This window comes from Scleropages formosus, chromosome 25 (assembly GCF_900964775.1).
Source record: "Scleropages formosus chromosome 25, fSclFor1.1, whole genome shotgun sequence".
Classification (NCBI taxonomy): domain Eukaryota; kingdom Metazoa; phylum Chordata; class Actinopteri; order Osteoglossiformes; family Osteoglossidae; genus Scleropages; species Scleropages formosus.
The window spans coordinates 2007226-2034756 of record NC_041830.1 but is presented as its reverse complement, the minus strand read 5'-3'; the positions used below and the strand labels follow the sequence as shown (position 1 = coordinate 2034756).

Here is a 27531-nt window from a genome sequence, read left to right as displayed (position 1 = left end):
ATCCACACAATCAGCCTGCGACTATACAACGTTATTCAGAGTAGTTTAACACCACTCGTGGTTTCTGGACATGTAGCTCTTCCAAACGATGACTTTATTCCTACATCCAGATATCTTATGCTAACCGCTGCCGCACAATCGCTCCTTTGCATCGCAGCAGCTGTCTCTGTGAGCAGATGCGCCTTCCGGTATGTCTTAAAGCGGTACACCGTCATGTTCTGTGACAGCGCCACACTTGAGCAGCAGACTCAGAGGGTAACAATAATGCACACATCGCGGTGCTGTAAGAGGGAATGTGAACGTGTCGCGGAACCGCGTGCACACAGCGGAACATTACCTAGCTTTTTCGAGGGAAGGCAGCTCGGCGTTGGTCGGGTCCACTGGCGTTGCCCTTTTAAGGCGGCCAAGGCAGTGGCTGTGGCGATGACGTGCGCGCCTCCGAGCCCCGAGCTGATCCCTCACCAGCGGAGCGGCGGAGAGAGTGAGCCACGGTGAGTAGGGCCGCCCAACTTCGTCGCGGGTCGCCGTTGCCCAGCGTGGTAGTGGTGGGGGCACACGGCGCCGATCGGGACCCTCCGTGACTGGACCGCGCGCGCTTAGGGCCACGCTAGGGAAAGTACGGAGGCCAGCCCGTGCTGAGCGGGTAGGCCGGGCGGAAGGGAGGGAGAGAGAGAGGGAGTCGCGCTAGGCTAGTTAGCCGAGACGGCGCTGTGCGCGCGCACTGTGGCGGATACGATTACGAGCGTAGCGCACGAAATGCGCCTGTTACTCCCGGTCGGTACGGATGGTTCCTAAACAGATACGCGATTCATTCCGTCCTTTGCCGATAAGCTCCCAGGCAGTGCTGCTCGTGCGGAGCAGCACAGGGCGCTGGAGAACCCGTCCCGTCCACATGGACACACAGTCACAGAGTGTTACGTCTCGCCTCGCCTCCCTACCCGGCGTTACTCCGCCGGCCAGTGAGCTGAAATCGTGGCTTTTCCCTGCCGAAGAGAGGAGGCTCGAGAGTCGGGTCGGGAGCGCTGGGGACACGAGACGAGTCCGTGTTCGTTCAGCTGCTCGGCCTCTCGCTGGCCGCACGTGTGTCGCGCGACACGGGGGAACGCAGTAAAAAGCATGGTAAAAACCAGGAGGTGCTGAGTGTGCTGTGTGTGAGAAAGCGCCACAAAATGAAAATGTAGCGTTTTAGGAGCCCAGTGACACCATTTGGCTCTTCCTTTGTTTGATTTTGACAGCGGGTTTCAATCCAACCCCGGTTTGGACGTTTTGGTCCCGATCTCAGGTGTCTCCTCCTCGGGTTCATTTGTACTACAAGAAACCACTGGACTTGCCATCACTACGTTGAATGAGTGAAATGTCACTTAGTTTTATGGGACTTAGTTCACACACAGAACCTGGGCATAGCTGGAGGATGGGGGGGTCCAGGCAGGTCTCCTCGTGGTCCTGCCCAACTGCACTCTGTAGCCTTGGCAATTCCTGTGGTCCCCCGGTCCCCGACGTAGAGTAATAGTTGTTTCTCTCGGACAGCCCATTTCAGAGTGTAGCGTAGTCAATGCGACACACTTTACATTCACATTGCTTGTCACTTTTTGCCCCCCACCCCTTTTTTTAATTTTATTTTAATATGTGCATACAGAGGGTATACTGTTTATAAGGATGTACAATATAGTTTAGTGTTCTCCAATCCCTCCTTCAGTCTGAAGAATTATGCAGCTTGTCTGGCATGAATTATATATATTCTATCTCAAAATAAAGGAATTCCTTCCTTTGGAGTAATCTCTTGTGGCGTTCGCTTTTTAAACAACTGCATCACGTCCTGTACGGAACTCAAACGGTCCTTTTAGCGCTAACCTCTTTAAACGTAAGACCTTTTTCGCATTTCCCGCCAAATTATAAATGCCCAAGATGACTTGTCAGAAAATTACCCCGAGAAGGTGTGAATGGGTTCTGTGCTGTTCGTGCACTGTTGTCTTGCGTTAACATGGTATTTTATTTTGCAAGGTCCTGTGCAATGAGACACTGCTACAGTTCTTATAAGAAAAGATACATTTTAATAATACAGTGGCCATAATTCAGCACAACTGCATTTTGCACCTTAGTCATTTTGCCTCTGCAGCAGGCAGAAAATAATTTGATATACTGTATGTATGTCAGTTGCCTTTGCGCATGTTTTTTGAACCTTATCTTATGCACTGGTTTAAAAAAAAAAAAATGAACGAGGCAAAACAATCATAAGTGTGTGCAAAAAACGATTAATAAAAGAGCCAGTTTTCTGCATTGTGTTATTTTAGGAAGTAGTTTTGAGAGAAAACAAGTAAACGGTGCAGTTTGCGTGTAGATTTCAGCAAGTTTGAGTGTGTTTTTAACAATCAGAAGAGAGAACACCTCTTCCAGAAAAGGAGCCTTTTAGTAACACGGTGTTTTTAATGGGGAAAAAGAGAACGACGCACTTACCTGTGAAGCACCTGTTCAGAATGAGAGCAGCCCTGTGCAACACAAGCACTCTAGCAATAGAATAAAACAGCAGCTTTCTTAAAACAGAGTGAGATTTAAAAAAAAAATTTCCTCCCGTGTAAAAACCCCCTAGTGTGGGGTTTTCCCATATGCTTCACTCAAATGGTGTTCAAACCATGTTTTAAACTTCAGAGAAATGTTGGCCGCTGCCACTGTGCATTTAAATATCTTAATGAAAATACAATGTTAAAGGACAGTATAGACATGTTTGTGTTTATATTGTAAAATGTGCTGATTTTATTGTCTAACAGATTTTATTTTGGTATTCTAGTTAATTGTAGGCTTTTTTTTTTTTGTGTCAAGGGTTCTTATTTTTTTTCCCTATGAAATAATGGTAATTTAACCAATTCATGATGGGGGATTTGCCTATTGGAGTGATTTCATGGAACAAATTAACCCCCATTAAATGAGGAACAGATGTACTCTTACAAAAGAATATTGGATGATTTTTTTAAAAAAAAAAAAAAAAAGTACAAGTCTAAACCTGCTGTTTCAGTTAGTGTCATTATCCACGAAAAGGATGTTTTTTATTTTTTTTCGGGGGAAAAAACACTTTCCTGTGTGTTATATTTTGGGTGTAAAGGTTTATTTCAGTCAAATTTGCAGCATGTGTTTTTGAAAATTTTCTGATGCCTTTCTTTATACATATTGATCTTTCCAGCATTTCTGTGAACTTGTACAGATGAAATGTATGGCCCAAGACCTTGGTATGCATGATTTTGGTACAAAGTGAGGTATAATATGGTGGTGTCTGCTGCTCTGCTCAGTATATCTCATCTCTGGGAGGGGTGGAAAAAAGTCACACTGTTAGATCATTATATCATAGCCAAAAACATGAGTCAACTTGGACACTTTCCAGTCAATGGCTTCAATAACCACAAATGTCCGAATGTGAAGAAGAGAAATCCTGGTGTTTAAGGCGTCCATATTGTACAGACTGCAGTTCAAGCTCTCAAGTTGGTGCACTCATTTTCATTTGTACTTTGACTTTTTTCATTTTATGCTGCACATCGCTGCACTTTGTAATAAAGTTCTTCATTTTAAATGTTTTTGGAAATAAACCAGTGAGAAATGCTTTATAATGGAAGGTACAAAAGAATCTGTTACATGTGCTGTACTCTTAATTTGTTCTTTGCTTCTGCCATGTCACATTATTGTTTAACTGATTCTATTGTAAAAAGCAGTTTACAGCAGTTAGTTTTCTATAGTGAGTTGCTTACCATGTCTTAGATGTTTATTCGGCCTTCGCTGTAAATTCCAGGCAGTCCCCGGATTACGAACTTAGATTCCTAAGTCTTTTTAAGTCGAATTCGTATGTAAGTTGGAACAGTTGGGTATGGTGGGTATCTAATGTCAGTTTGTCATGTTTGTCTTAGTATATCGTATACCTTTCTGTGCATAAGAAACATTAAAGGAACACTACCGGATACACCAAAACATCTTTAATATACCAGTATGGTAAGAATAATGCAATGTAATGATCAATATTGGCAGTCCCAGAATTACGAACAAGTTCTGTGTCCTCAGTCTGTCTTTAAGTCGGATTTGGATGCAAGTCGGAACAGTTAGGTATATTGGGTATCTAATGTTAGTTTGTGAAATGTTTGACTTAGTATATCTTATATAGTGTGCCTTTCTATGCATTAAAAACATTAAAGAAACATTTCCAGATACACTAAAACATCTTTTAATAGAACAATACTATAATAAGAGTACGATGTGATGATGATTGATAATACATACAACTATGGAGGCAACAGGACCCAAGTGCCGGATCGTTTATTCAGAATCAAAGGACTAGATGTGTTCTCATGGTTGGACGATGGGCGAACGGGACAGAGGTGAGGATTCAAAATCGTGGTCGAAGGGCAAGGTGAGTGGCTGTTATTAAATTACGGTGTGTATAATGGAGGGAGACAGAAAATAATGTTACTACAGTATGTATAATGGGGAGAGAGCGAGGGAGGAGAGAGAGAATGTGCGTTTAAAGTTTCTTCAGTTTTTTAAATTGTCTGCTTTTCCAAGGTTCGTTGGCATTTTACCTTTTTCCAACTGCTTTATTTCCATTTTAGTTTGTCTTGATAGTTTTTCTTTGATGCATCACATTTCCACTTTGATGCCCTGGTTTTGAGGGTAAAAACAAAAAAAAAAAAGCCAAATACAATTTTACACGAAACACTGTTTACAGCAACGTGGTCCGTGTCCTACTGAGCAGGCAGAAGGATGAGGTGTGTGTGTGTGGACCCAATCGTGAGATCTTTATTGTCGGTACACAAGGGAGCAGGCGAGATTTGTGGTCGGGGACAGGCGTGAGTCGGTTGATGTGCAAACGTAGGTCTTGGGGAGAATCTGATGTTGTAGTCGAGAAGGCGATGCAAGTGTTGGGAGCCGTGGACATCAGGAGTGGAAACGAGGGAGTGAGAAGAACAAGGGACTTGGGAAGGATGAGTAGGTTGCTGTGGGTTCGCTCAATACCGTTGGAGAGACAGGTTTCTCCAATGAGATTCTGCAAGCAGGGTGTGCAGGTGTGGTTTGTTTATACCCTACTGCTCTGATTTCGGGCAGGTGCGACGTCGTGAGCATGACAGTCTGTCTGAAAAGAACAAAGTCTTTGTCCTACCTTGTGCTCACGAGCCGAGGAACCGCTGTAGACGAGCAATTTTTTGATGTGCGTCACAAAGTAGCACCTGTTTTGTCATTACGAATCTTCCAATGTAACTCGAATTTTTAATATAATAGGCTTTATGGGGAGTGGTTTATAACTACGGGTTGTATGTAAGTCGGGCGCTTGTAACTTGGGGCTTGCCTGTACCTTGGAGAGAGAGACTGGGGCAGGAGGTGGGATTTGAAACCATGTCCCTTCGGTGCTTCACTTCTGTTTCATCAGCTCAAATGGATGTTTTTGTTATAATTAACTTGGCTGTCATTGTCATCTTTGCTGAACCTCCACAGCAATCAAGGGTAGAGCTGCCAGGCTGTGGATTCCAGGGCTGGGAAGGGACTTGGTGGCATTGGAAGGACAGTGGTTTTGAAGGCTCAGCCAGCACACTGCAACTGGAAATGCAGGTGGTGCCCATAAAAGTCGTGAAGCCCTTTTTAATTATGAATTTGCACAGTCAGTCTTCATAGGCGTACTCTAAGTTGTACGTGAAAGGTTGTCTGCTCCATATCTACAGGATGGAATTTTGGTGCCCTCAGTGTGGTATTTGCCTTTTATGAACCTGTTGTGGCTTCAGTCCGCAGAAAGATCTGGAAGACTGGTTGTAAGAGAACTTGAAGGTTTTTTTTTTTTTTTTTTTGGTGCCCATTATGGTGGGGAGAGATTACCGTTTTTGATCTCATACTCGGGTTGTGGGATATATAATAACTATAATAAAAAATAAAAGACAAAAAGGTTTTATACAGAGCCATATTTTGTCTGTATATCAGTGTGTGTATTCATGGTTAAGTCTTCATCCAGATCCAAATTCTCCTGCTCATGGTTACACTGTTGACAGCAATCCAAAAAGTTCAGCCTTTTTCCACTGACCAGGTAAACCTAAGCCTGAATTGTGCCCGTGGGCTGTCCTTTTGTCCTTCCATTGCATCCAAACACTGGGTTGTTCCTGTGTTTCTACTTGTGCATGTTGAAGTGCAGTTCCTGAACGCTGTGGATGGGTGTGTAATGAAAGCAGAACTCTCACAGATGAAGAAAAAACCTCCAGTGTCTTGAAGAGTGTCATTCACTCTCAAACTAAGACTTTAATTCCCATAAATTACCTCTGCCCAAGAACTGGATTTAGTGGCTCATGCAAACTTGTGTCCATTGGGACTTTCTGTGAGTTGCTTACATTGCACAGTTGGTCTTTTTTAAATCTGAGCTGTGGGTCTGTGCCCTTGATCGCTGACCTCCAGGGTGAGGAGAATGATTTGGTTGCATGCCCTTTGGGTCTTTGAGAGCTGTGCTTCAAACTATGTACGGCTCCCAGGAGAACGTTTAGGTCAGCCAAGAGGTACCAGGCTAAGAATCCCGAAGCACGCGGAGCATTTGAGCGACTGTGGGTTTGGGGTTCTCCCTTCAGGGGAAAGGGTTTGTCTGCAGAGGCTTTTGCTGCCTCTGAAACAATTTGATTTTTAATTCCGTGCAAAATATAAACAGCCAGAGGAATCTTGAAGATGTGGAACCAAACACCCTGTTACCGTAGGAGTGGGTTGAGTTGGGATGCAGGGCCTTGAAGGAACATTTCTTTCAGTATTAGGTGCAGTGGTAATGTACTGTCCGTGCAGCAGATGAAGGTAAATATCGATGTATGTATCATATCTTAGAATTCTCTGATTCCAAAACATGGTCTTTAGGTTTAATGGGGGGAGGTAATCTGTCTCAGGATTCATCTTAGTGCTTTTGGCCAAAACTGACAGCAGGACATCTGTTTGACAGTGGTAGAGATATTGATCGTTCAGCGCTACAGGTGGCTACTTAAACCTGTATGGTGACACCTTTAGAGTCTCATGGCTGTGTGGCTGCAGAAAATGTTGCCATCTGAGTTGCTCATTGGTGAGGAAACCTTCTCAAAAACAGTCAGTGAAAAGGTTGGGTTTCCCCCCCCCCCCCCCCCCCCCCCTCCCTTCCACAGTTGCGATGTGCTGGTAATTGCTGATTGGTAATGAAATAAATCCTGAAAATTGCAAAACTGCATGCTCTTGAATCCTTCTGAGCTATCAATCTTCTCTTTTGTCTCTAATGCCAGCATCCGTTTTTAGCGATCGTTCCTCCTGAGTGGCGTGATTTTTAGAGTGTTTTCCGAGCCCAGTAACTTCTCATACAAGATTTCTCATGTTCTTATACAGTGAGATGCACTGAGGAACATGCCGTTTTTGGAGCAAACTAGGCAGCCTCTTATTTCTCGTTGAGGTTCTGATTGGTTGAAAAATGTAAAGTGGTCACTGTGGTGTTGATCACCCTGTATATTTGCTAGCTCTTTAACAGGTCAAATGACCCTGTGCAAGGAAATGCAGAAAATATAAAAAGTATCTGTACTCTACTGCTGTGATAGTATACGCGATATGGGTAGTGTTTGGTTGGGTCTACCTTTCCAACACAGTCACATGTTCGTTCTCTGTGGCTCCCCGTTGTGAAAGAGGGAATGGATTGGCTCTTTGTTTATAAGGGTCTTCAGGGCCCAAAAGCCCTTTTGGCTTCAGGAGGAGCGTCTTTGGATTCATATGTTGGGGTTCTGAGCAGGATTGTGGAGTCGATACACAAGACCTCCGATTCCAGCAACCCAATAATTACTTCCGACTCCACAGCACTGGTTCTGAGGTGGGTGTGGTTGTCAGGACTTAGATCTAACCTTGTGTGTTCACTGCTGTGACACATCGGCAGTGTCTTGTTATTCTCACTTAGTCCATGCCATGTGTGTCATGTTGGGAAAGAATAATCAGAAATGTAACAACTGGATGAGATAATGCCATTATTGAAAACCCTGGTCCTAGGACACAGTGGAAGCCCACCCAGGGTCGGTCAAATTACTGTCAGGAAGGGAGAAAATCGTAGCTTTCGGTTCCCTCTCCCACTGACCACAACGTCCAGTTCCTCCAGCTTTTTGGCACAGGCTCTTCGTTACTGTAGACTCAGCAAAACCACTCAACGCTTTTGGAAATTTTGACACGAATAAGGAAGCACACACACATGTGGTCACCTCGTTTTATAGAAATGCCCCTTCTGTTGTTTGAATGTTGTCAAAGTCATAAATTCTGGAAAGACTGTCAGCAGGTTCACACTAATCTCTGGGGGGCTGTTTGGTTTGCCTGCTATAGGTGGATCAATAGAGTAAACTTTTTTTTTTTTTTTTTTGGATCCCAAAGGAAACGGCATGAGGGTACAGCAAAACAGTAATGGGAAAATACTGAAGTAAAATGGGATTTGAAAGTGTGCCAGAATGGCAGGCTGCAGTGCATCATATCTTAACCTGCTATGCTGTTTTTGTCGGAGATCCTTTATAAGATGGATTCTGTTAAATACGGACATAACATTTTTGACAGATGCTCCAAACTGCCTGTATATCCACACATGTGTTGCTTAATGACGGGGATACATTCTGAGAATTGCATCATTAGGTGATTTTGTCATCATGCGAACTTCATAGAGTGTACTTATACAAACCTAGATGGTATAGCCTCGATCACAGTGTATTTATTCAAACCTAGATGGTATAGCCTCGATCAGTGTACTTGTACAAACCTAGATGGTATAGCCTTGATGCGGTAAAGAGATGTAGTAAACACTAGATTTATGAGGCTGCTGTTGGTGTAACGCAGCATGCTGTTTTACAGTAAACTTTTATATAAATAGAAAGAGTACACTAAGGATAAAAAGTACAGTATATTAAATACATAAACCGGTAACATAAGTGTTTATTATCAAGTATTCTGTACTGTACATAATTGTATGTGCTATACTTTTATACGACTGGCAGCACAGAAGGTTTGTTTAAAGCAGCACCACCACAAATACATAACACGTTGCGTTACGGCGGCTACGATGTCGCTTGTCGATAACTTTTCAGCTTCATGATAATCTTATGGGTCCACTGTTGTATATGCAGTCAGTCGTTAAGCGAGGTGTCATTAAGCAGCGCATGACTGTGTGTGTGTTTGTGTGTTTTTGCCGCCATCTCCTGTGGAATCACTAAAACTGTCTGTTTACATGTGTGATCTCAAGATGTCGCCAAGATCAAAGCTTCTTGGCTCGAGTGCTTGTCTGCTTCACCTGATGCTTCCTCAGTGAAAGTGCTGAGCGGCAAAGGTATTTCCTACCCAACAAAAGTCACGCTTCAGAATCCACTGGTTGCTCGCTCACTGCTGTTGTGAACATAGCTAAACATGCCCATGGGTGGGCAGCTGGCCTTACTTGACTTGGGTAGGGCCACAGGCTGTCCCTCTGTCCTTAGTAGTATAACCGTCCGTCATTGTTCGCTGTCTTTTTGGGTTCGTGCCTCTCGGTTTACTGTGTGTACAAAGGTATGTTCCATTGTGTAATTGATAGTGTTAATGACACCAGGTGTGTTGAACTGCAAGAACCTGCAGCTTTTTCAGCACAAGCACTGGATTTTTAAAGAATAATTATGTGTTGGCATTAATCATTAGATGATGAAAAGTGGGTGGTACGGAGGCACAGCGAGTAACACTTGTCTCGCAGCGCCTGGGTGGTGCGAGAGGATGTGGGTTTGATCCTCGCTCAGTCTGTGTGGAGTTTGCATGTTCTCCCCGTGTCTGCGTGGGTTTTCTCCAGGTGCTCTGGTTTCCTCCCACATTCCAAAGACATGCCGTTCAGGTTCACTCGTAGTTTGAGAGTGATACAGAGAGAGTGTGTTCCACTGATGTATGGATGAGTGACCCAGTGTAAGTAGTGTATCTAGTAGTCTGTCACCTTGGCGCATAAGGTGTGTGGGGTGGTAACACTACATAGAGTTCATTGGACGTTGCTTTGGAGAAAAGCGTCTGGTAAATGAAATAATGTAAATGATGTCATCAGAACTGTTCACGCTGCTGAAGTTGTGAAATATGTGGAAAAATTATGAAATGATGAGGAAAGTTCGCTGTTGAATTGTAATACTTGGAACAATTTTTGTTGTTAGTATTCAGTTGTTTAACGTCTGTCTTACAGCTGGCCATTCTGCCCAAAGCAATTCACCGCCTGCTGACCACAAATTGTTGTGCCTTATACTGCCTTGGCCCTGGTGCCTCATGGAGACAGCTGTTATCTTGCACCCGGTACCGCGTGATCTGCAGGAACGTGTCGCACTCGATTTCCTACTTGAACTTCCTACACAGCTGCGGCATGTCCGAATTTCCATCTGTTTGCTCATGCTTTGAAATCCACGTGTTTGGCTCAGTGGCTCATGCTGTGTAAGTTAAAATGTGGTCCGTCGTCAAGTGGCGAACTCTTCGTGTCCCACTCATAACGTTGAGCGCCACGTCTTCCAGGCCTTGAATGACTGAAGGAACTGTGCCCAATGCCATCTTGATCGCCTTCCAAAGACTTGGGTGTGATTTTGAGCCCATTCTCAATCAGACAGATGAATGTCTTACTGATGAACTGAACTGGGACCCCGGGTTGGTATGTTACTCGACACGAAGCGACAGGGCTGTGGAGTCGGTACACAAAACCTCGACTCTGACTCCAGTAACCCAGTAATTGCTTCCGACTCCACAGCACTGCCCAAAAGTTGCATGTTATTTTGGGGGTCGACTTATCCGGTGAATATAGACCTAAACCTATGTTACACCTCTAATTTTTGGGGGTTGACTTATACGCCAGCATACACAATACATTTAGTCGGAGTCGGTACATTTTTACCAACTCCAGTAATCCAATAATCGCTTCCGACTCCACAGCACTGCTGAGCAGGTCACCTCGCTAGAGCAACATGAAAATGTTGGCTAATGTAAGGCAGCACTTGCTATTCAGGATCGTTGTGTGTCGGGTAAAGCTGTGGTACTCAACTCAATTGATGCACTAGCTTTAGTCATGGAAAAATAAATGCCAATTACCTGTCAAAGTCATAACATCAAGGAATCCCTCACTCAACACTTAGTGTGCTCAGGACCCCCTGTGTTGAATTATGTGGCCGTTTATTAGTGTAGCTCACTCTTTGCTCAAGAGTCACTTCACGAATTTACCCCTTTATACAGCTGGATAATGGTCACTGTATCAGTTCAGGGTAAGTGCCTTGTTCAAGGGTACTACAGCTGGAGGTGGGATTTGAACCAGGTCTTTGAGTGGAAGGCAGCAGCTCTTAACCACTGTGCCACCTATGGCCCTTTTCCGTAAATTGCAAGCTAGTTTTCTTTACTTCAGCTCAGGTGGACTGGGACCATGAAAGTACCGGTGGCTCCAGCAGCTTTGACTCTCGCACCAGTGATTCCTGTGTGTCGGCTCAGGCAGTAAAGTGGCATTGTGGGTACAGCTGATTCATCGTTACCGCTGCCTGTCTCATGTTTTGACGTGTGAAGTGTGGTATGCTTTCTTATCGCCGTGTCTGTCCTCAGTGCTTTTATTAGTTTCCTACAGTCCCCTTCCATCGACTACTGTTCTATGATGTATGACTGGAAATGTACCATAGAGTCTGGTTAGTTGGTTGTGCCATATGGTAACGTGGTAAATGCACAAATATTGCACATTTCAGTAGTATTGAACTTATTTAAACACATTTTCAACATTGTTTTTATATACATAGTTCCTGGAATCATTGAAATCTCAATGAGGGCTGTAGGTGGCGTAGTGGTTAGTGCTCACTCCTTGTTCTGAAATGACACAGGTTCAAACTACACCCCCGCTGTAAGTTCCTTGCTCATGTGTATCACTCTACAGTACTACTAATACAGTAAAAATTACCCACCTGTATCAACTGGTAAATCATTGTCACAGATTGCTTTGGACAAAAGTGTCAGCCAAGTGAGAAGTAAATGTAGGAACTAATAATGTGGACTTCAGAGCCATTTAAGTTTTTATTTCTTATAGAATGCATAACTGGTTTTGTGTGATAATTTATAATGCCACATTTTGCCACTTTGTAAAGGTCTTCCTTTGTCTACAAGTTATGAATTTTTCATTTAGTGTTTTTGCTTTACATAAAACTCTCTTATTTGGCCTACGCTCTGCATTCTTGGAAGGTTATTGTTCTAAAATGCTTAGAATTGTCTGCATTTTTGTGGTACGTTTTACATTTTGTGATACACATCACTGTATGACCATGGATCGGGGACCAAACTGACCCCAGCTTTGCTTTGTAAGCATAGTCAATTCACCATACATTTTAAGAGGAGCCATTTGTGAGGTTCCTACATAGTTGGTTTGTCCAGCTTTTTTTTTTTTTTTTTTGCCTTTTCCTGTGTGTTGCTGGAACTTGTTGCTCCAGGGTTGGTGGATAAGGAGGTCCTCTGGTGGAAAGACCAGGACAGGCAACCATGCCAGTGGAGGTGTTTTGAAGGTGCTGTTGACTGTGTGTTTATTGGTTGGGGGGCAATGGGGTGTCTGGACAGGTGGGACATGTGCTGTGGAGTCCGAGTCGGAAGCAGTTACTGTAGTCGGAGTCGGTAAAAATGTACCGACTTTGACTAAATCTGCCGTAAAAGTTGAGCTGGTGTAAGTCGACCTCCAAAATAATGTGCAACTTTTGAGGAGAACTGTGGAGTTTTGAGTTGTGGAGTTGGAAGCAATTATTGGCTTGCTGGAGTCGGAGGTTTTGTGTACCGACTCCACAGCCCTGGTGTGAACTTCTGCTGAATGGTGTCTCTGTTTCTTTGCACACCACAACTGGATCAGTTCTGGTTGTAGGGTAGGGGTCAGGTGTCCCAGTTAGTTCAGGTGTGCGTCTCACCTGCCCTGCCCTGTCATGTGACATCTTTGGCTACCGGCCCTTCACAACAGAATCAAGTGCAGCATGGGTCTATCAAAAGATATTTCAGAAGACCTTAGAAGAAGAGTTGTTGAAGCTCGTAAGACTGGAAAGAAATTGGTCATGACACGCCTATTGTGTCACACGAGAAACACTGCTTCTCATTAAATAACCATTTTTGCGGTAAAACTAAGGAACACAAGGGTTTCACATACTTTCAAGCAGGAATGAATGCTATTATAATGCTATACAATATGTAAGGTTGTACATGTGACAATGGCTATAAATGTGTTTTTATGGTGACAAAGGTAAGGATGCTTAACTTGGGCAAAATAGAACCTGTGGCCAAGATGACAATGAGCGAATTTATTTGAGGGAGTTTTTACAGATGGTGGAAATGGATACATTGCTACCTGAACTAAGTTGCAGCTTTACAAAATACTGTTTGTAAAATATTATGTTATTGGATTGTTTTTTTTTTGTGGTACTTAGTATAAGGTGGATATTTTTAATGGTAACTATACAAACTGGACACTGGAAGGGTTCAAGTAGAGCCTAATGCATATAATTGCTTCCATCTGGAGGCAGAGGGGTGAAAGGAACAGAGGGGTGTGGCTGTTAAGACTGCTGCTGTTTACTAGTGGAAGTCTGAAGTTCCCTGCACCCTGGTTATGGCCTACAAATGCATCAATAGAATTGCTCCCAGTTATCTACAAGACTTTATCACTTGCTACACCCCAACCAGACTGCTGCGCTCTTCTACTTCTGCCCGCTTGGTGGTCCCACACACAAAAGGTAAAGCACGGAGGTTCTCGGTTCTGGCTCCGTTGTGGTGGAATGACCTCCCCCTCTCACTCAGAACTGCTGAATCTCTCTCCACATTTAAAAAGGGTTTTAAAGCTTGGCTCTTGCCCTTGGTCTCTTAAATTCATGTAAGGTGTAAATGTTCATGCACGTAAGGTATAAATGATCACGCTCGGATCAGTCCTTTACAGAGCCACTCCTGCAATGTAATGTAAATGTTTATATGTATCTCAAAAAAGAAAATAGTAGGAAGGTGATTAGGAATCGTCTATTGCAAATTTTTATGCAGCTACTTGTCTGATGACCATCGGTGTATTTCAGAAAAGAAACGAACTGTACTTAAGAATCACCCATTTGCAGTTATGTCTCTTTCTCCTAAGGTAATGCACACATTGTATTTTCTATGAGATGTTTGTTGCTTTGGAGAAAAGCATCTGCTAAATGAATAAATGTTTGTACATAGTCATGACTTTGTTGTACCTGTAAATAGAACAATGTGATGGCTTCTGAAAATAATTAACATTTGGTTGATTGACACCCGACCTCACGTTCTCCTCATTGCTTCGCCACCCTGGGAACAATGCCAGCCTGAGCATGCTCATTGGTGACGTGGCATGTGACAGTTCCGTAACAGTGACGGTGACCTTGGGAATGGGGTCTTGAAGTCCATAGGTTTATATAATGGAATTAAACCTTGAAGTTGGGCTTTGAAAATAGCTACCCTCAATTCGAGATACATGATCTCAGCCAGTGGAGTAGGTGTAGATGTGGTAATATCAAATCATTGCTTATTACTTTCTGGATGTTATCCTTGTGATTTGACTTTATAAGATTATTTCTGACAATGCCACTTCAAACTGGCAGAGTCAGCTGAGAACTGCCTAATGTCATAGTAATGCAGAACCCAGGCTACAACCATAGTGACACTGTAAATAGCCAGTTGTCTTCCTGGTCAAGGTTGGAGTGTATGGTTGTTGACAAGTGTCCCTTATTCACGGTCAGTAATTGGTATTTTTATGTGTATTGGCAAATATGATGTGTACCTGTGAAAGACTGACAGTAGGGAATGCCCATGAAATGTCCTTCAGGACAAAACAAATGGCAAACTTCAAGGTACACCAGGAAGGAAACTCTAGCTCCTTCTTTTTGTCCCTGGGCTAAGTGGTGTCAGCCTCACTGACACTGATGGGACTTGTGCTGCCTCAGTCTTCATAATTTAAAAAAAAAAAAAAAAAAAATGGTATGCTCCCACAAAATCTCTAAAAAAATAAAAAGGAAAAAAATGTTAAATCATGAACTGGAAGGAGAAAGGAGATTTAAAGAAAATCAAATTTGTTATGTAGTACAATTAGGTTTGATCATGTGGGTATTACACCTGTATTTACAGGTGTTCAGTTCTGATATTGTGGGCCTAATTTTGCATGAGACTTTTTTTAAAAAAAAAAAAAAAATATGCATGCTTGGTGGACAAAAATATAGGTGAATCTTTTTGTGGTTGATGTATGTATGCATTGTTTATTTTTCTATTTTAATTATACTTTGTTCAGCAATTATTCACTTTATGGTCAGGTTCTTCTGGAACTAATTACTGCTGTTTTCAAAAGAAGCCTGTAGCTACCTACCGATTTAATTTGCAGTCTGTACATGCTTTTTCCACATATTGAGTGTAAAAGCATAAGGCGATCTCTGTTTTAAGCGAAGGTGTCTTGGTTATTGCTGAAGTCCCTTACAGCTGTTAATATGAAGCACCCTGTTTGCATAAAAAAAGCCAGAAGCAGGAAAGTGACAGTGACGGATTATTTGGAAGTCTAAATAAATGCTAAATCTGTAAAGAGAGGCTGTCAAAAAATGAAGGTTCCGACTAGGACAATGTATGTAGGTTACTCAATATGTACACAATACCCCTTCTGCTGTCCTACTTCTGTCTTTTTAATATCCACTGCAGCATTTTTTTTTTTTTTTTTTTTTTTTTTTTTTTTTTTTTTTCTCCCCCCCCCCCCTCACAAAACCTTTTCTTCTACTTCTCTCCAGATTACTGGACAGTTGGTGAAGTGACACCACCATGCGTGAATACAAGCTAGTGGTGCTTGGCTCAGGAGGTGTGGGCAAATCTGCTCTGGTAAGTAACACCACCTCTTCTTCCGCAGCCTTGTACACTAATGCACTACTGCATCTTTTTTTTTTCTTCTGGACATTTATCACAATTTTTTTTAAATGCTTGGAAACTAGAATAATTATGATTGTTTTCAATGGAAAATCTGGTCAACTTGGGTCAGTACTTTAGTCAAACAAATTCTAGTTAATGTAAAGTGTCATGAAATATATTCCACTTTTGGCATGCATTCTTATCTTTCACACCAAGGAAATGACATTCAAAACAGTGTTAAGAATGTATATAAAAAAATTGTCAAAATGGGAGAAAATTGGAACAGGACAAATACTTTTTCACAGCACTGTTGCATGTGTTTTAATAAGGAAATTGCTGCGATGTGCTTTGCAGTACATTTTCCACAGGAAAAAAAAGAAACATTTTTAAAAATGAGTAAGATTTCTAGACACGTATTAATACAGTCATGCGTCGCCTATCGACTGACCGCATATACGACGGTGGTTCCATAAGATTATAATGGAGCTGAAAAATTCTTATTGACTTGCGACGTCGTAGCGCAACGTGTTACTCACATGTTTGTGGTGGTGCTGCTGTAAACAAACCTGCATTGCCAGTCATGTATATACACACAATTATGTACAATACATAATACTTGATATTGATGATAAACACCTATGTTACTTGTTTATGTATTTAGTATACTGTATTTTTATCCTTATTTTACAGTGTATGCGTTCTACTTATTTACATTTATTCATTTAGCAGATGCTTTTGTCCAAAGCGATATACATCTCAGCAAACATACAATTTGTGCATCACATTAAGAGACATACAGTAACTGCAGACATGTGATTCTTAAGTAAACCTAGTTTACCTTCTACTTGATGCACCAATGTTCATCGCTTGAGTAGGTGCATAAAATGCAGGATAGATGAATCTTGATAACCTTCTACCAATTTATTTTTTTAATAGAAGATACACAATCGCATATAATGCCGGAGCAGCGGCTGTATAACTTACATAAAAGTTTACCGTAAACTAGTATGTTGTGTTACGCCAGCAGCAGCATCATAAATCTCATGTTTCTGTTTCTTAGAACGTATCCCCGTCGTTAAGCAACACATGTCCGGATATACCAATGACTGATTATAAAACTATTTTTGGACAGAATATTATGAAGATCCTGAGTGTCTTGAACACTTATCAGCTGATGAGGGTTGACATTTTCTCATACCATACTATATAGGACATGTTATGATTTGTTTTGATTTCCCGCAATTCTCCGGTCCCAGTCATAGCCAACACATGGCAAGGATGGGTGATTATTGCAAAGGCCTCACCTATGGTCATGGATGTAAAGCTTGGAAGTGTACCCCGTCACCACGGAGTGGAGTGCCAATGGCAGTCCGTCTTTCTGTCTTTGTACATGATATGTGTCAAACAGTGATATCGTACACTTACTAGATGGATTATAATGTTGGGTTACATGTTTGGTTGGTTATGTTTTTACTACATTTTGTTTCTTCTGCCCTCTGCAGACAGTCCAGTTTGTACAGGGAATTTTTGTGGAGAAATACGACCCCACAATAGAAGATTCTTACAGAAAGGTGCGTGCAGGAAGTTTGGCTTGTTGGTCACTTACCTGATATCGTGCCGTGTATTGCCAGCTTAATGCTTCCCGTGTGTCTCCTCACTCTACAGCAAGTGGAAGTAGATGGGCAGCAGTGCATGCTGGAGATCCTCGATACAGCAGGAACAGTAAGTGGCGCTGATCGCTGGCATCATATGCCACTTTTTTTTTGTACCAAATTTGATGCGAATTGAACTGCAGCGTCAATGCAGATTGCAGATTCATACAGATTTTTGCTTTCAATTTGATTTTTTTCATTTGATTTGCAGTGTGAATGAATGAAAAGGAAATCTGTTAGAGATGGAAAGTGCCACTCCACTCAGGACTCTTATCACAATAATAGTATTCATGCTCTGCAAACATGGGTTTCCTGCTGTAGTTGCCCCCCCCCCTTTTTTTTTTTATTTTTTTTTAAGGGATGTCCTCATTATGATCCATACCATTTACATTCCAGGTAATAAATGCAAGTGGACAACTCGAATATCCTTGCTGAAAAATTACTGTTAGCACAGGAGTAATACCTACCATGTGATCAAAAACACAAATGAAAACAAAAGGACAGATAAATGCATTAAAAACAATATCTGGCTCAAGGAAAGGAAACAAAACTGAACAAGAACTCCAGCAACATACACGTTTCTGTTTGTTTGGTCACTTGTGGTGTTGGGGGATATGGTGGATTTCCTCATAGAACTTATATTAATATAAAGTGTGTAAAATGTTACAGGAATAGGAAAGAGGACATTTAATAGCGTCAATAAGTTTATTCCCTTTAGCAAATAATGAAAGAGCAGAAAGTGATGCAGCCCCCCCCCCTCCCGTTCCCTCCCTGTGCCCCCCCCAGGAGCAGTTCACAGCAATGAGGGACCTGTACATGAAGAATGGCCAGGGCTTCGCTCTGGTTTACTCCATCACAGCACAGTCAACATTCAACGACCTGCAGGACTTGAGGGAGCAGATCTTACGAGTAAAGGACACTGAAGATGTGAGTGTACCAGCTTTGGTTTCTATAGTAAACGAGTCGCGTTCCAAGCCGAGCATCTCCACAAAGAAAATTTACACCCACACAGACATGCGTGTCAAACCGATGTTTCTTTTACCCACAACCTATTTCTTTAATGTTAGATTACAAATGCAGACACCCCTCGATTTATGCAAATAGACCGTTCTTTAACCCCTTATGCAAGTCGAAATTTACATGTCGGATTCTCCTTCCTCCTCCAGCATTCAACATAACAACATTAGTAATTTTTCCATCTCAGTTATTGCACCTTGATGTTTCTTCATTATTGTTGTTTTCATGCTAGCTGTTCCTTTCATATGCTCCTTTATACGTGCAGCATCCTTCACTATTCACAGTCGATACGGCTAAATCTAGTTCCCGTGCTATAGACGATGATTTTTGTCCACCTTCATACTTCCGTATTATTTTCACAATTTCATCTCCAAATCGATTGCTGTACCCTTGCGAGACGGTTCCTGTTTTCCTTACATTTATTAATTTAGCAGACGCTTTTTTCCAAAGCGATGTGCATCTCGTAGAAAATGCAATGTGTGCATTACATTAACAGAAAGAGATGCAGACACGTGATTCTTAGATAGTTTTGTTTCTTACCACCATATGAATCGATGTACATCAGACGGGTAGCTGTATAAAACTATCCGAATATATTCTAGAATATTTATACTAATATATGTCGACGATTCCTTCCTAGTAATTTTTTAAAAATGTATAAACATTTGTTACATTACATCACGTCAAAGTGAATTTGGAAGAGGTGAGTTTTAAGAGCCTTTTTAAACATGGACAGAGATTCAGCAGTAAGTGAATCCTTCAAGTGCACGTTTACCACCAGGCACTGTGAATAATGAAATGGGTTAAAAAAAAAAAAAAAAAAAATGGGGGGGGAAAAAGCACTACACTAAGGAGAAGAGATGTTCACGGCTCAAAACGCAAGAACTGGGAAGATGGAGCTTCCTGCCTTGTCTGGCTATGCCTACTTGTGCTTAACGTTTTTCAGATGTTTTGCGTAAGTGCACGCGCGCACACACACACTTTCTGAACCGCTTGTCCCATACGGGGTCGCGGAGAACTGCAGCCTAACCCGGCAACTCAGAGCGTAAGGCTGGAGGGGGAGGGGACACACCCAGGACAGGACGCCAGTCTGTCGCAAGGCACCCCAAGTGGGACTCGAACCCTAGACCCACTGAAAAGCAGGACCTGGTCCAACTCACTGCGCCACCGTGCCCCCCTTGTTTGCGTAAGCGCTATCTGTAAATAATGTGTATGCTGGGAATTTTGTAAGTATATCCGGATTTACGTAAGTAGAGGGGTGTCTAATTTACCTACAGCGATATGAAATTGTCTGCTGCAGTTGGTGTGTTTTTATGAAACCAACTACTGTACCTGTTACTCTGAGATGCAGCTCCGTTTGGTAAGGGCACAACACACTTCCTCGCTTTGACAGAAGGGCTGTATCTTTGCACATGTGTTTCAGAGTACATGCTGGTTGTGAAAATCTGAGTAAAATGTCTATATTGCTCAACGCTGTTCAGACTTTGGAGTCAAAGGTTGGGTGCACTGATTCAAGTGACTTTGGTTGTTTTTTTTTTTTTTTTTTTTTTTTTTTTTTTTTTTTTTTTCTCTCCCCCCTTCGATAATAAACTACAGTCCCTGCAGACTTAACTTTTTTTTTTTTTTAATCCCTGCTCTTCCCACCATCTCCTCCCCCTTTTTTCTTCATCCTCACTGCTAACAATGTTGTGCCATTCTTTAGAGAGGGTCAGTTCATTACAAACAGGTTCTTGGCATCTCTGCCAAGCTTCTGCTTTCATGCCAAGCAACCATCTGCACTCTCCCAGTCCTTGTCCTCTCTTTCAGTTCATTTAGCCAGTAATTTCTGTAATTTGTTCTGTCTTTAATTCTGCACTCTCCTCAGGATGTTTCTACTGACTTTATCTGCCCCATCTCCCCCTGTTAAAGAAACCTTCTCTGGACCCAAACTCAGTCCAGAATTACAAGCCAGTCTCTTGTCACCCTTTTCTCTGAAAAAGTCTGGAATGCGCAGTTTAGCCAGTTTGGATTCAAGATACACCACTCCATCGAGACTGCCTTCTTTGTAGTGTCAGAACCTCTCCTTTTGCTGAGAGCTGCCTCATTCTCCTGCACCTCTTTGCAGCATGTGACACCATCAACCACCAGATCCTGGATTCCTTGCTACAACAGCTTGTAATCAAAGGATCAGCACTCAGATGGTTTGAGTCTCATCTGTTGGGTAGATTCTATCATTTGGTTTGCCATGGTTGTCTGTCTGCTCATTTAGTGTTCCCCAGGCTCAGTACTGGTCCCCATTCTCCAGATACAGAAGTCATACTACTTCTATTGTCGCTTTTTCCAGCTGATCTGGAATGCACAGCATAAGTTTACAAAGCATTTCAACGCATCTTGCCTCCTTGTTTCTTTGCACTGGCTTCCTTTGGCTGGTGAAGGAAAATGGCATGTTCAAAGCATGTACCCTGTTCCCTATAGGACTTGATGCTTCTCAACCTTTTGCTGTTTAGTGATTCCATCCATGAAAGGTCAAAAATTGAAAGCCCACATTTTCTTGGTTTTGACTTCTTGGTGTGGTGGAATGAGCGCCTCCTCCCCTCAGAACTGCTAAATCCCTTTAAGTGTTCAAGAAAGGTCTTAACACGTACCTTTCTTAGATTCACTACTCTCATGATGACGATCGCCTTTGTATTTTTCATATGTTCTATAGGCAGCTACCCAGTAGTATGTGCTGGCAAAAATGGTGATATTGGACAAAGTGACTGTGCTCCATCAGTCAGATGTCTGCATCTAAAAGTCTTCATCTGTTATGAAGTGTCTTTTTGTTTTGACTTGTGCTTCATATTGGAGATAACTGTTGGTTAAATGATGTTATTAATGATGAGTTGTTACTTAAATGATTAAGTATGTCTCTTTTCCTGTCACCCTTCCTTGGAATAGGTGCCCATGATTCTCGTGGGTAACAAGTGTGACCTGGATGAGGAGCGGGTGGTAGGCAAGGAGCAGGGCCAGAACCTGGCCCGACAGTGGAACAACTGTGCCTTTCTAGAGTCCTCAGCAAAATCAAAAATCAATGTTAATGAGGTGAGCACCAACAGGGTCCTTATCTTGCCATCATCAAGATGCTCTGCTTTTTTTTTTCCTCTACATGTTCTCATGCACATTCCCTTGCCTGTGGCAGATCTTCTATGACCTGGTCAGACAGATAAACAGGAAAACACCGGTGGAAAAAAAGAAGACGAAGAAGAAGTCCACCTGCACAATTCTGTAGACCTGTCCCAGCAGCAGCTTTGAGCCAGGTGATGCTGTGCACACTATTTGTGGAGAGAAGTTATGCAGATGGAGGGAGGGTAGTAGACCTCCTGCTCACATCTGGGGCTCACGTATTATGGTTAGCTTCCTATGCTGTCCACAGATATACTCCTTCATTGGAAGGTGATCTGTTCTTGTGTTCTCCTCTGTGAGCTGTATGGAAGCTACCATGCAGATATAGTGCTTATTTGTGACCATATTTTATAATTATACACTATAACCCCACAGATTTCTTGGTAGATATGCAGAGGGATGCATAAATCTGAGTTGAGACAGTATTGGTAGTATGATGAAAAATTGTAATCTAGAGATACTCTGGAAAATAATAAAATCAGTAAAATATGAAATAATGGAATGATATTAAATGCAGTAATAAATAAGAGTAGGATAAATATAGCCCATGAAGTGCTTCCTCCATTTATACTCTGCCATTCAACATTGTCTGGAACATCAGTCTGTGTATCACCAGTTCCTTCCCTTGTTTTTGTGGACTTATATAAATGTGGTCACGCTTTATATTTGATCTTTGTATTAATCTCAACTCTCTTTAAAAGCTAACCAAAGAATGTAAGGTTCCCAAACTAAAGGATGACAAAGTGCCCTGCAATGGCCTGGCACACCCTCTAGGATGTACCCTGCCTCTTGTCCTATGCTTCCAGGATAGGCTCTGAGTCTTCTGCACCGCACAAGTGTTTATTGCGATTAAACTAAAACCCATTATTTACATTTATTCACTTAGTAGATGCTTTTGTCCAAAGCGACTTATTATGGATACCATGTAGTGTTACTAGCCCACACACCTTATTCACCAAGGTGACTACACTGCTAGATACACTACTTACAAGGGGTTACTCATCCATACATCAGTGAAACATACTCACACACTATGGGGGAACCTGAACAGGATGTCTTTGGACTATGGGTGGAAACCGGAGCACCCGGAGGAAACCCACACAGACACAGGGAGAACATGCAAACTCCACACAGACTGAGCAGGGATCGAACCCATGTTCTCTCGTACCACCCTGTATTTCTGTGTGACTGCTCCTGGAGAGGTTTTAGTGAACACCTAATTGTAGAAAGAGATTTTAGAAAATGAGGAAATGTGACATCAGGCTGTGTTGATTGATATTTTAATATGCTAACTGCTCTATGTCTTGTGAGCTGGCAATGGCAGTACAGATGTTTTATTTTTTGAAGGGTAACTATTTCATTTGGCAAAATTTTTAATTAAAGGTGGTATGACTTGATGTATAAAATGTTATACACTGAGCACTAAAGGCTTACTTGGTATTTTTTTTTTAAATTTAATGTTGAATGTAACCTTTGCATAAGTAAGCTTAGGAATGCACCAATGTGTGTTTTGCTGTAAGTAGCACATTGTTGGTGTATAATAGCATAGAAACGGGGCCATTTGTACATCAACCATAAGTTGGATGGAGTCTTGTGCGTACTGCCAATGTGTTTTGAAGGTTTGACAAGGTCAAGAAAACTTTTTTTTTTTTTTTCTTCCCCTTTCTCTTTTGCCCTCTACAGGATGCTGTAATGACAAACTGTTGCCTAATTGGAAGATGCCAGCATTTCAGCCCTCAACAAAAGAAACGTTCTTTTCCTTCCATCACAAACTAAAAGAGAGAAAATTGACATATCTGACTGACTCCTCTCTGCTTTTTTTTAATCTTAAAGCCACATGAAGACATTTGTATTCTTTTTTTTTTTTTTTTTTTTTTTTTCCCCCCCCAATGTTACAACATCAGTGGACACTCTACCAGCACCCCATAGTCATCTCTGGATGCTGCATTTTTCTGGGAAATGAAACTATAACATAAAAAGACTGAAGTATTTTCATCTTTTCAGTTGGTCATTGGAAAACATTGAGGATATCAGACTTAGCTGGATGATGATGATGATGATGATGATGATAACAGTAGATAATTAATCTTAAAAATGGCATGGATGCATTTCAAATCACTGCAATTATTTCAAAGGATATCAAGGTGAGACATGAACCTATTTCAGCCATTGCATCTTTCTCTCTGCACTAATGTTTGACAGTAATATACTGAAGTCCATATATATATTTTTGTTGCCCTTAAACTGAAGGACATCAGCAAGTAACATCTTTTTCACACCTTTCTCAGTGACTTTATTTTATATTTGTAGTCACAAGCTTTCATACTTCCCATAACGTATTCCAAGTCCATTTTTGGCATATTAATGCTTAAAGTTCTTTTATAGAAAGGGCATGGGGAAAATAGTAAGAGTTGATTTCTATGTCTCCTGAAGCTGAAATATATTATACTAAACCAACTCTAATATTGCTTCTTGTGTTTTCCTGTCACAAAAAATAATTTTTGAGCTTTTATGAATGATTAAATTTTAGTACATTTTCATTAGTTTCTTGGTCATTGTATTTTTGTTCTTCCTTGTCTCTGTGTTCCTATGTGATGGGGATATATTACACACACAAACATTGATTTCACTCTGCAAACAAATTAATAATATGAGTGCTGGATAAAAAGATATTTAATGATTTCAAGAGTTTTCCACCCCAAGTACTGAAAAGATTCAATTTAAACAGGCTTTTGCAAATACTTGTAGTTGATGTCATCCAGCATGTATGTTTGTTCATTGCTGTCATGCGTGGTGTGAGCTCACATCATGTGTGTCATTTTCTTCTAATTCATAACTTACAAAGAAATGAAAGAAAACACAGGACAAGGTTGGAAAACGGGTAGAAAATGTAAGAAGCTCTGTGACAGGTTAACTCATCTGACCTTTTCTTTGGCTTCCCTGAAAGAATGTAATACAGACACCCCTTGACATTTTTTCATTATTATTGTTGTTTTCATGGTAGCTGTTCCTTTCATGTGCTCCTTTATACGTGCAGCATCCTTCACTATTGTATTCACAGTCGATATGGCTGAACCTAGTTCCCATGCTATAGGCGAATATTTTTGTCCACCTTCATACTTCCTTGTTAAGTTTCATCTCCGAATCGCCCTCCCTGGATCGGGGCCTTGTCATGGCAGAAGGGCTTGTGTAATCTAGGGATCTCCAGTGCTATGTCATTGGGAGCAGTATGCTCCTGGTAGGGTCTCCCATGGCAAGCAGGTCTGGAGTGATGATCCAGACTAACATGATCTGAAAAAGCCCTATGGAAAATGGGAACCGGAGAACATTTACCCTGCCCTGGGCTAGGGTCACTGGGACCTACCCCTGGAGCCAGGCCTGGGGGTAGTGTTCCTTGGCAAGCGCCTGGTGGCCAGGCAGCCCACGTAACCTGGCCAGGTTAAGACCGGAAAGGCAACGTGGGGAGGGCCATGTAGGCCCCCCACCTGCAAGGTCCAACATGGGGGTTGGGTGCGATACCTTTCAGACAGCAAGAAAAGGCAGGGTGGTGTGTGGCATTGTGGCCGCTCGTGGGAGAAACTAGCTCTTGACACGTGGAATGTAACCTCACGGGTGGAAGGAGCCAGAACTGGTGCAGGTGGCTGAGAGATACCGACTAGATATAGTTGGGCTCACCTTCACTCACAGTGTTGGCTCTGGAACCAAACTTGCACAGGGTAAGAGGTGTCAGGCAGCTGTGGGGATACTTACAAGCCCCTGGCTGGCTGCCATACAGTTGGAGTTTGTCCCAGTGAACGAGAGCATCGCCTTAATGCGACTTAAGGTCGCAGAGAGGAATCCTTTGTTGTGTGTTTATGCACCAAACAGCAGTTCAGAGTATTCGATCTTCTTGGAGAGAGTGGGTGGGGTTCTGGACAGGGCCCCACCTATAGACTCCATAGTCCTGTTGGGGGACTTCAGCGCTCACATTGGCAATGACTGAGAAATCTGGGAAGAATGGCTTGCCCGATCTAAATCCAAATGGTGAAATGTTATTGGACGTCTGTGCTAGTCATGGTTTGTGCATACATAACACAAGGATACTCATAAGTGTACTTGGTACCAGAGCTCCTTAGGCAAAAAAATCAATGATCGACTTTGTAGTAGTTTCATGTGACTAGAGGCAACATGTTCTGGACACTTGGGTTAAGAGAGTTGCTGAGCTGGATCAGATGGCACGGAAAACTGACAGACATACCTGGTAGACCCAAGTGTATAGTGAGGGTGTGTTGGGAATGACTGTCAGAGGACCTTATCTGGACTGGTTTTAACTCCCACCTCTGTAAGAACCTGTCCCATGTCCTGGAGGAGATAGGGGACATGGAGTTTGAATGGACTCTGTTCAAAACCTCCATTGTGGAAGCAGCCAGGTACAGCTGTGGCCAAAAGCTTGTTGGTGGCAGTCACAGTGGCAACCCAAGAACCCGCTGGTGGATACCGGTGGTGAAGGAAGCTGCCAAGCTGAAAAAGGAGGCTTTTAGTGCCTGGTTGGCTCTGGGGACTCCCCGACTCAGCGGATAGGTACCGGAGGGCAAAAAAGGCAGCAGTGGCTGCAGTTGCAAGAAGCAAAATCCAGAGCATGGGAGGTGTTTGGTGAGTATGGAAAATGACTTTTGGTCAGCCTCAAAGAGGTTCTTTAGAACCATCCGGAGGCTCAGGAGGGGTTGAAAGAGCTTTGCTCAAGCTGCGCTCAGCAAAAGTGGAGAAACACTGACCTCAAATGAGGAGATTGTCGGGAGGTGAAAGGAGCACTTTGAGGAACTCCTAAACCCGAGAAATAGGCTTCCCTTACAGGAGTCAGGGCCAGAGGCTTCCGGGGTATCAGAGTCCATTTCTCTGGTGGAAGTCACTGAGGTAGCTGGAAAGCTCCACAGTGTCAAAGCACCGGGGGTGGATGAGATTCATCCGGAACTGCTTAAGCCCCTGGATGTTGTAAGGGCTGTCATGGCTGACATGCCTCTGCAATTTTGTATGGACCTCAGGGACAGTGCCTTTGGATTGGTAAACTGGGGTGGTGGTCCCTCTCTTTAAAAAAAGGAGAATGTGTGCCAACTATCGGGGTATCACACTTCTCAGCCTCCCTGGGAAAGTATATGCCAGGGTGCTAGAAAGGAAGCTCCGGCCGATAGTTGAACCTCGGATTGAAGAGGAACAATGCAGATTCCGTCCTGGCCGCGGAACAGTGGACCAGCTTTTTACCCTCTCAGATAATTGAGGGGTCATGGGAGTTTGCTAATCCATTCTACATGTGTTTTGTGGACTTGGAGAAGGCCTACGACTGTGTTCCCTAAGAAATTTTGTTGGAGGTGGTTCTGGGAGTATGGGGTGCCGGGGCCACTACTGCGGGCCATTTGGTCGGGTGTTGGACTCCGCCAAAGTTGTGCCTTATCCCCATTCCTGTTTGTGGTTTTCATGGACAGGATACAAGGTGCAGCCAAGGTCAGGAGGGCATTCTATGTGGGGGTCAGAAGGTGATGTCTCTGGTTTTTGCGATAATGTTGTCCTTTTGGCACCGTCACATGGATGCCTCCAGCACGCACTGGAACAGTTTGCAGCCGAGTGTGAAACGGTTGTATGAGGATCAGCACCTCAAAGTCTGAGTCCGTGGTTCTCTCATGAAAAAGGATGGCATGCCCACTTCAGGTAAGGGGAGAAAATTTGCCCCAGGTGGAGGAGTTTAAATATCTTGAGGTCTTGTTCACAAGTGAGGGGAGAAGGGAGCATGAAATCGGCTGCAGACTGGTAGCAGTAATGCGGTCGCTGTACTGGACTGTAGTGGTGAAGGGGGAGCTGAGCCGTAAGGCAAAGCTCTCTATTTACCAGTTGGTCTATGTCCCTA

General features: G+C 42.7%; 1 protein-coding gene across 1 annotated transcript; it reads left to right on the top strand.

Annotated features, from left to right (window-relative positions):
- Positions 1-402: 402 nt before the first annotated feature.
- Positions 403-24156, top strand: LOC108928254 (ras-related protein Rap-1A). The gene is made up of 8 exons (XM_018742117.2): positions 403-491; positions 15729-15816; positions 17346-17414; positions 17509-17565; positions 18282-18422; positions 21429-21572; positions 21670-21787; positions 23337-24156. Exons 2-7 carry the CDS (start codon positions 15760-15762, stop codon positions 21757-21759), a joined length of 558 nt encoding a protein of 185 aa, XP_018597633.1. The 5' UTR covers positions 403-491; positions 15729-15759; the 3' UTR covers positions 21760-21787; positions 23337-24156.
- The last annotated feature ends 3375 nt before the right edge of the window (positions 24157-27531 follow it).

Coding starts and splice junctions, on each gene's coding strand:
- LOC108928254 (XM_018742117.2), top strand. CDS start 15,760: ATGCGTGAATACAAGCTAGTGGTGCTTGGCTCAGGAGGTGTGGGCAAA. Junction 17,566..18,281: donor TCCTCGATACAGCAGGAACA/GTAAGTGGCGCT, acceptor TGCCCCCCCCAG/GAGCAGTTCACAGCAATGAG. Junction 18,423..21,428: donor GAGTAAAGGACACTGAAGAT/GTGAGTGTACCA, acceptor TCCTTGGAATAG/GTGCCCATGATTCTCGTGGG.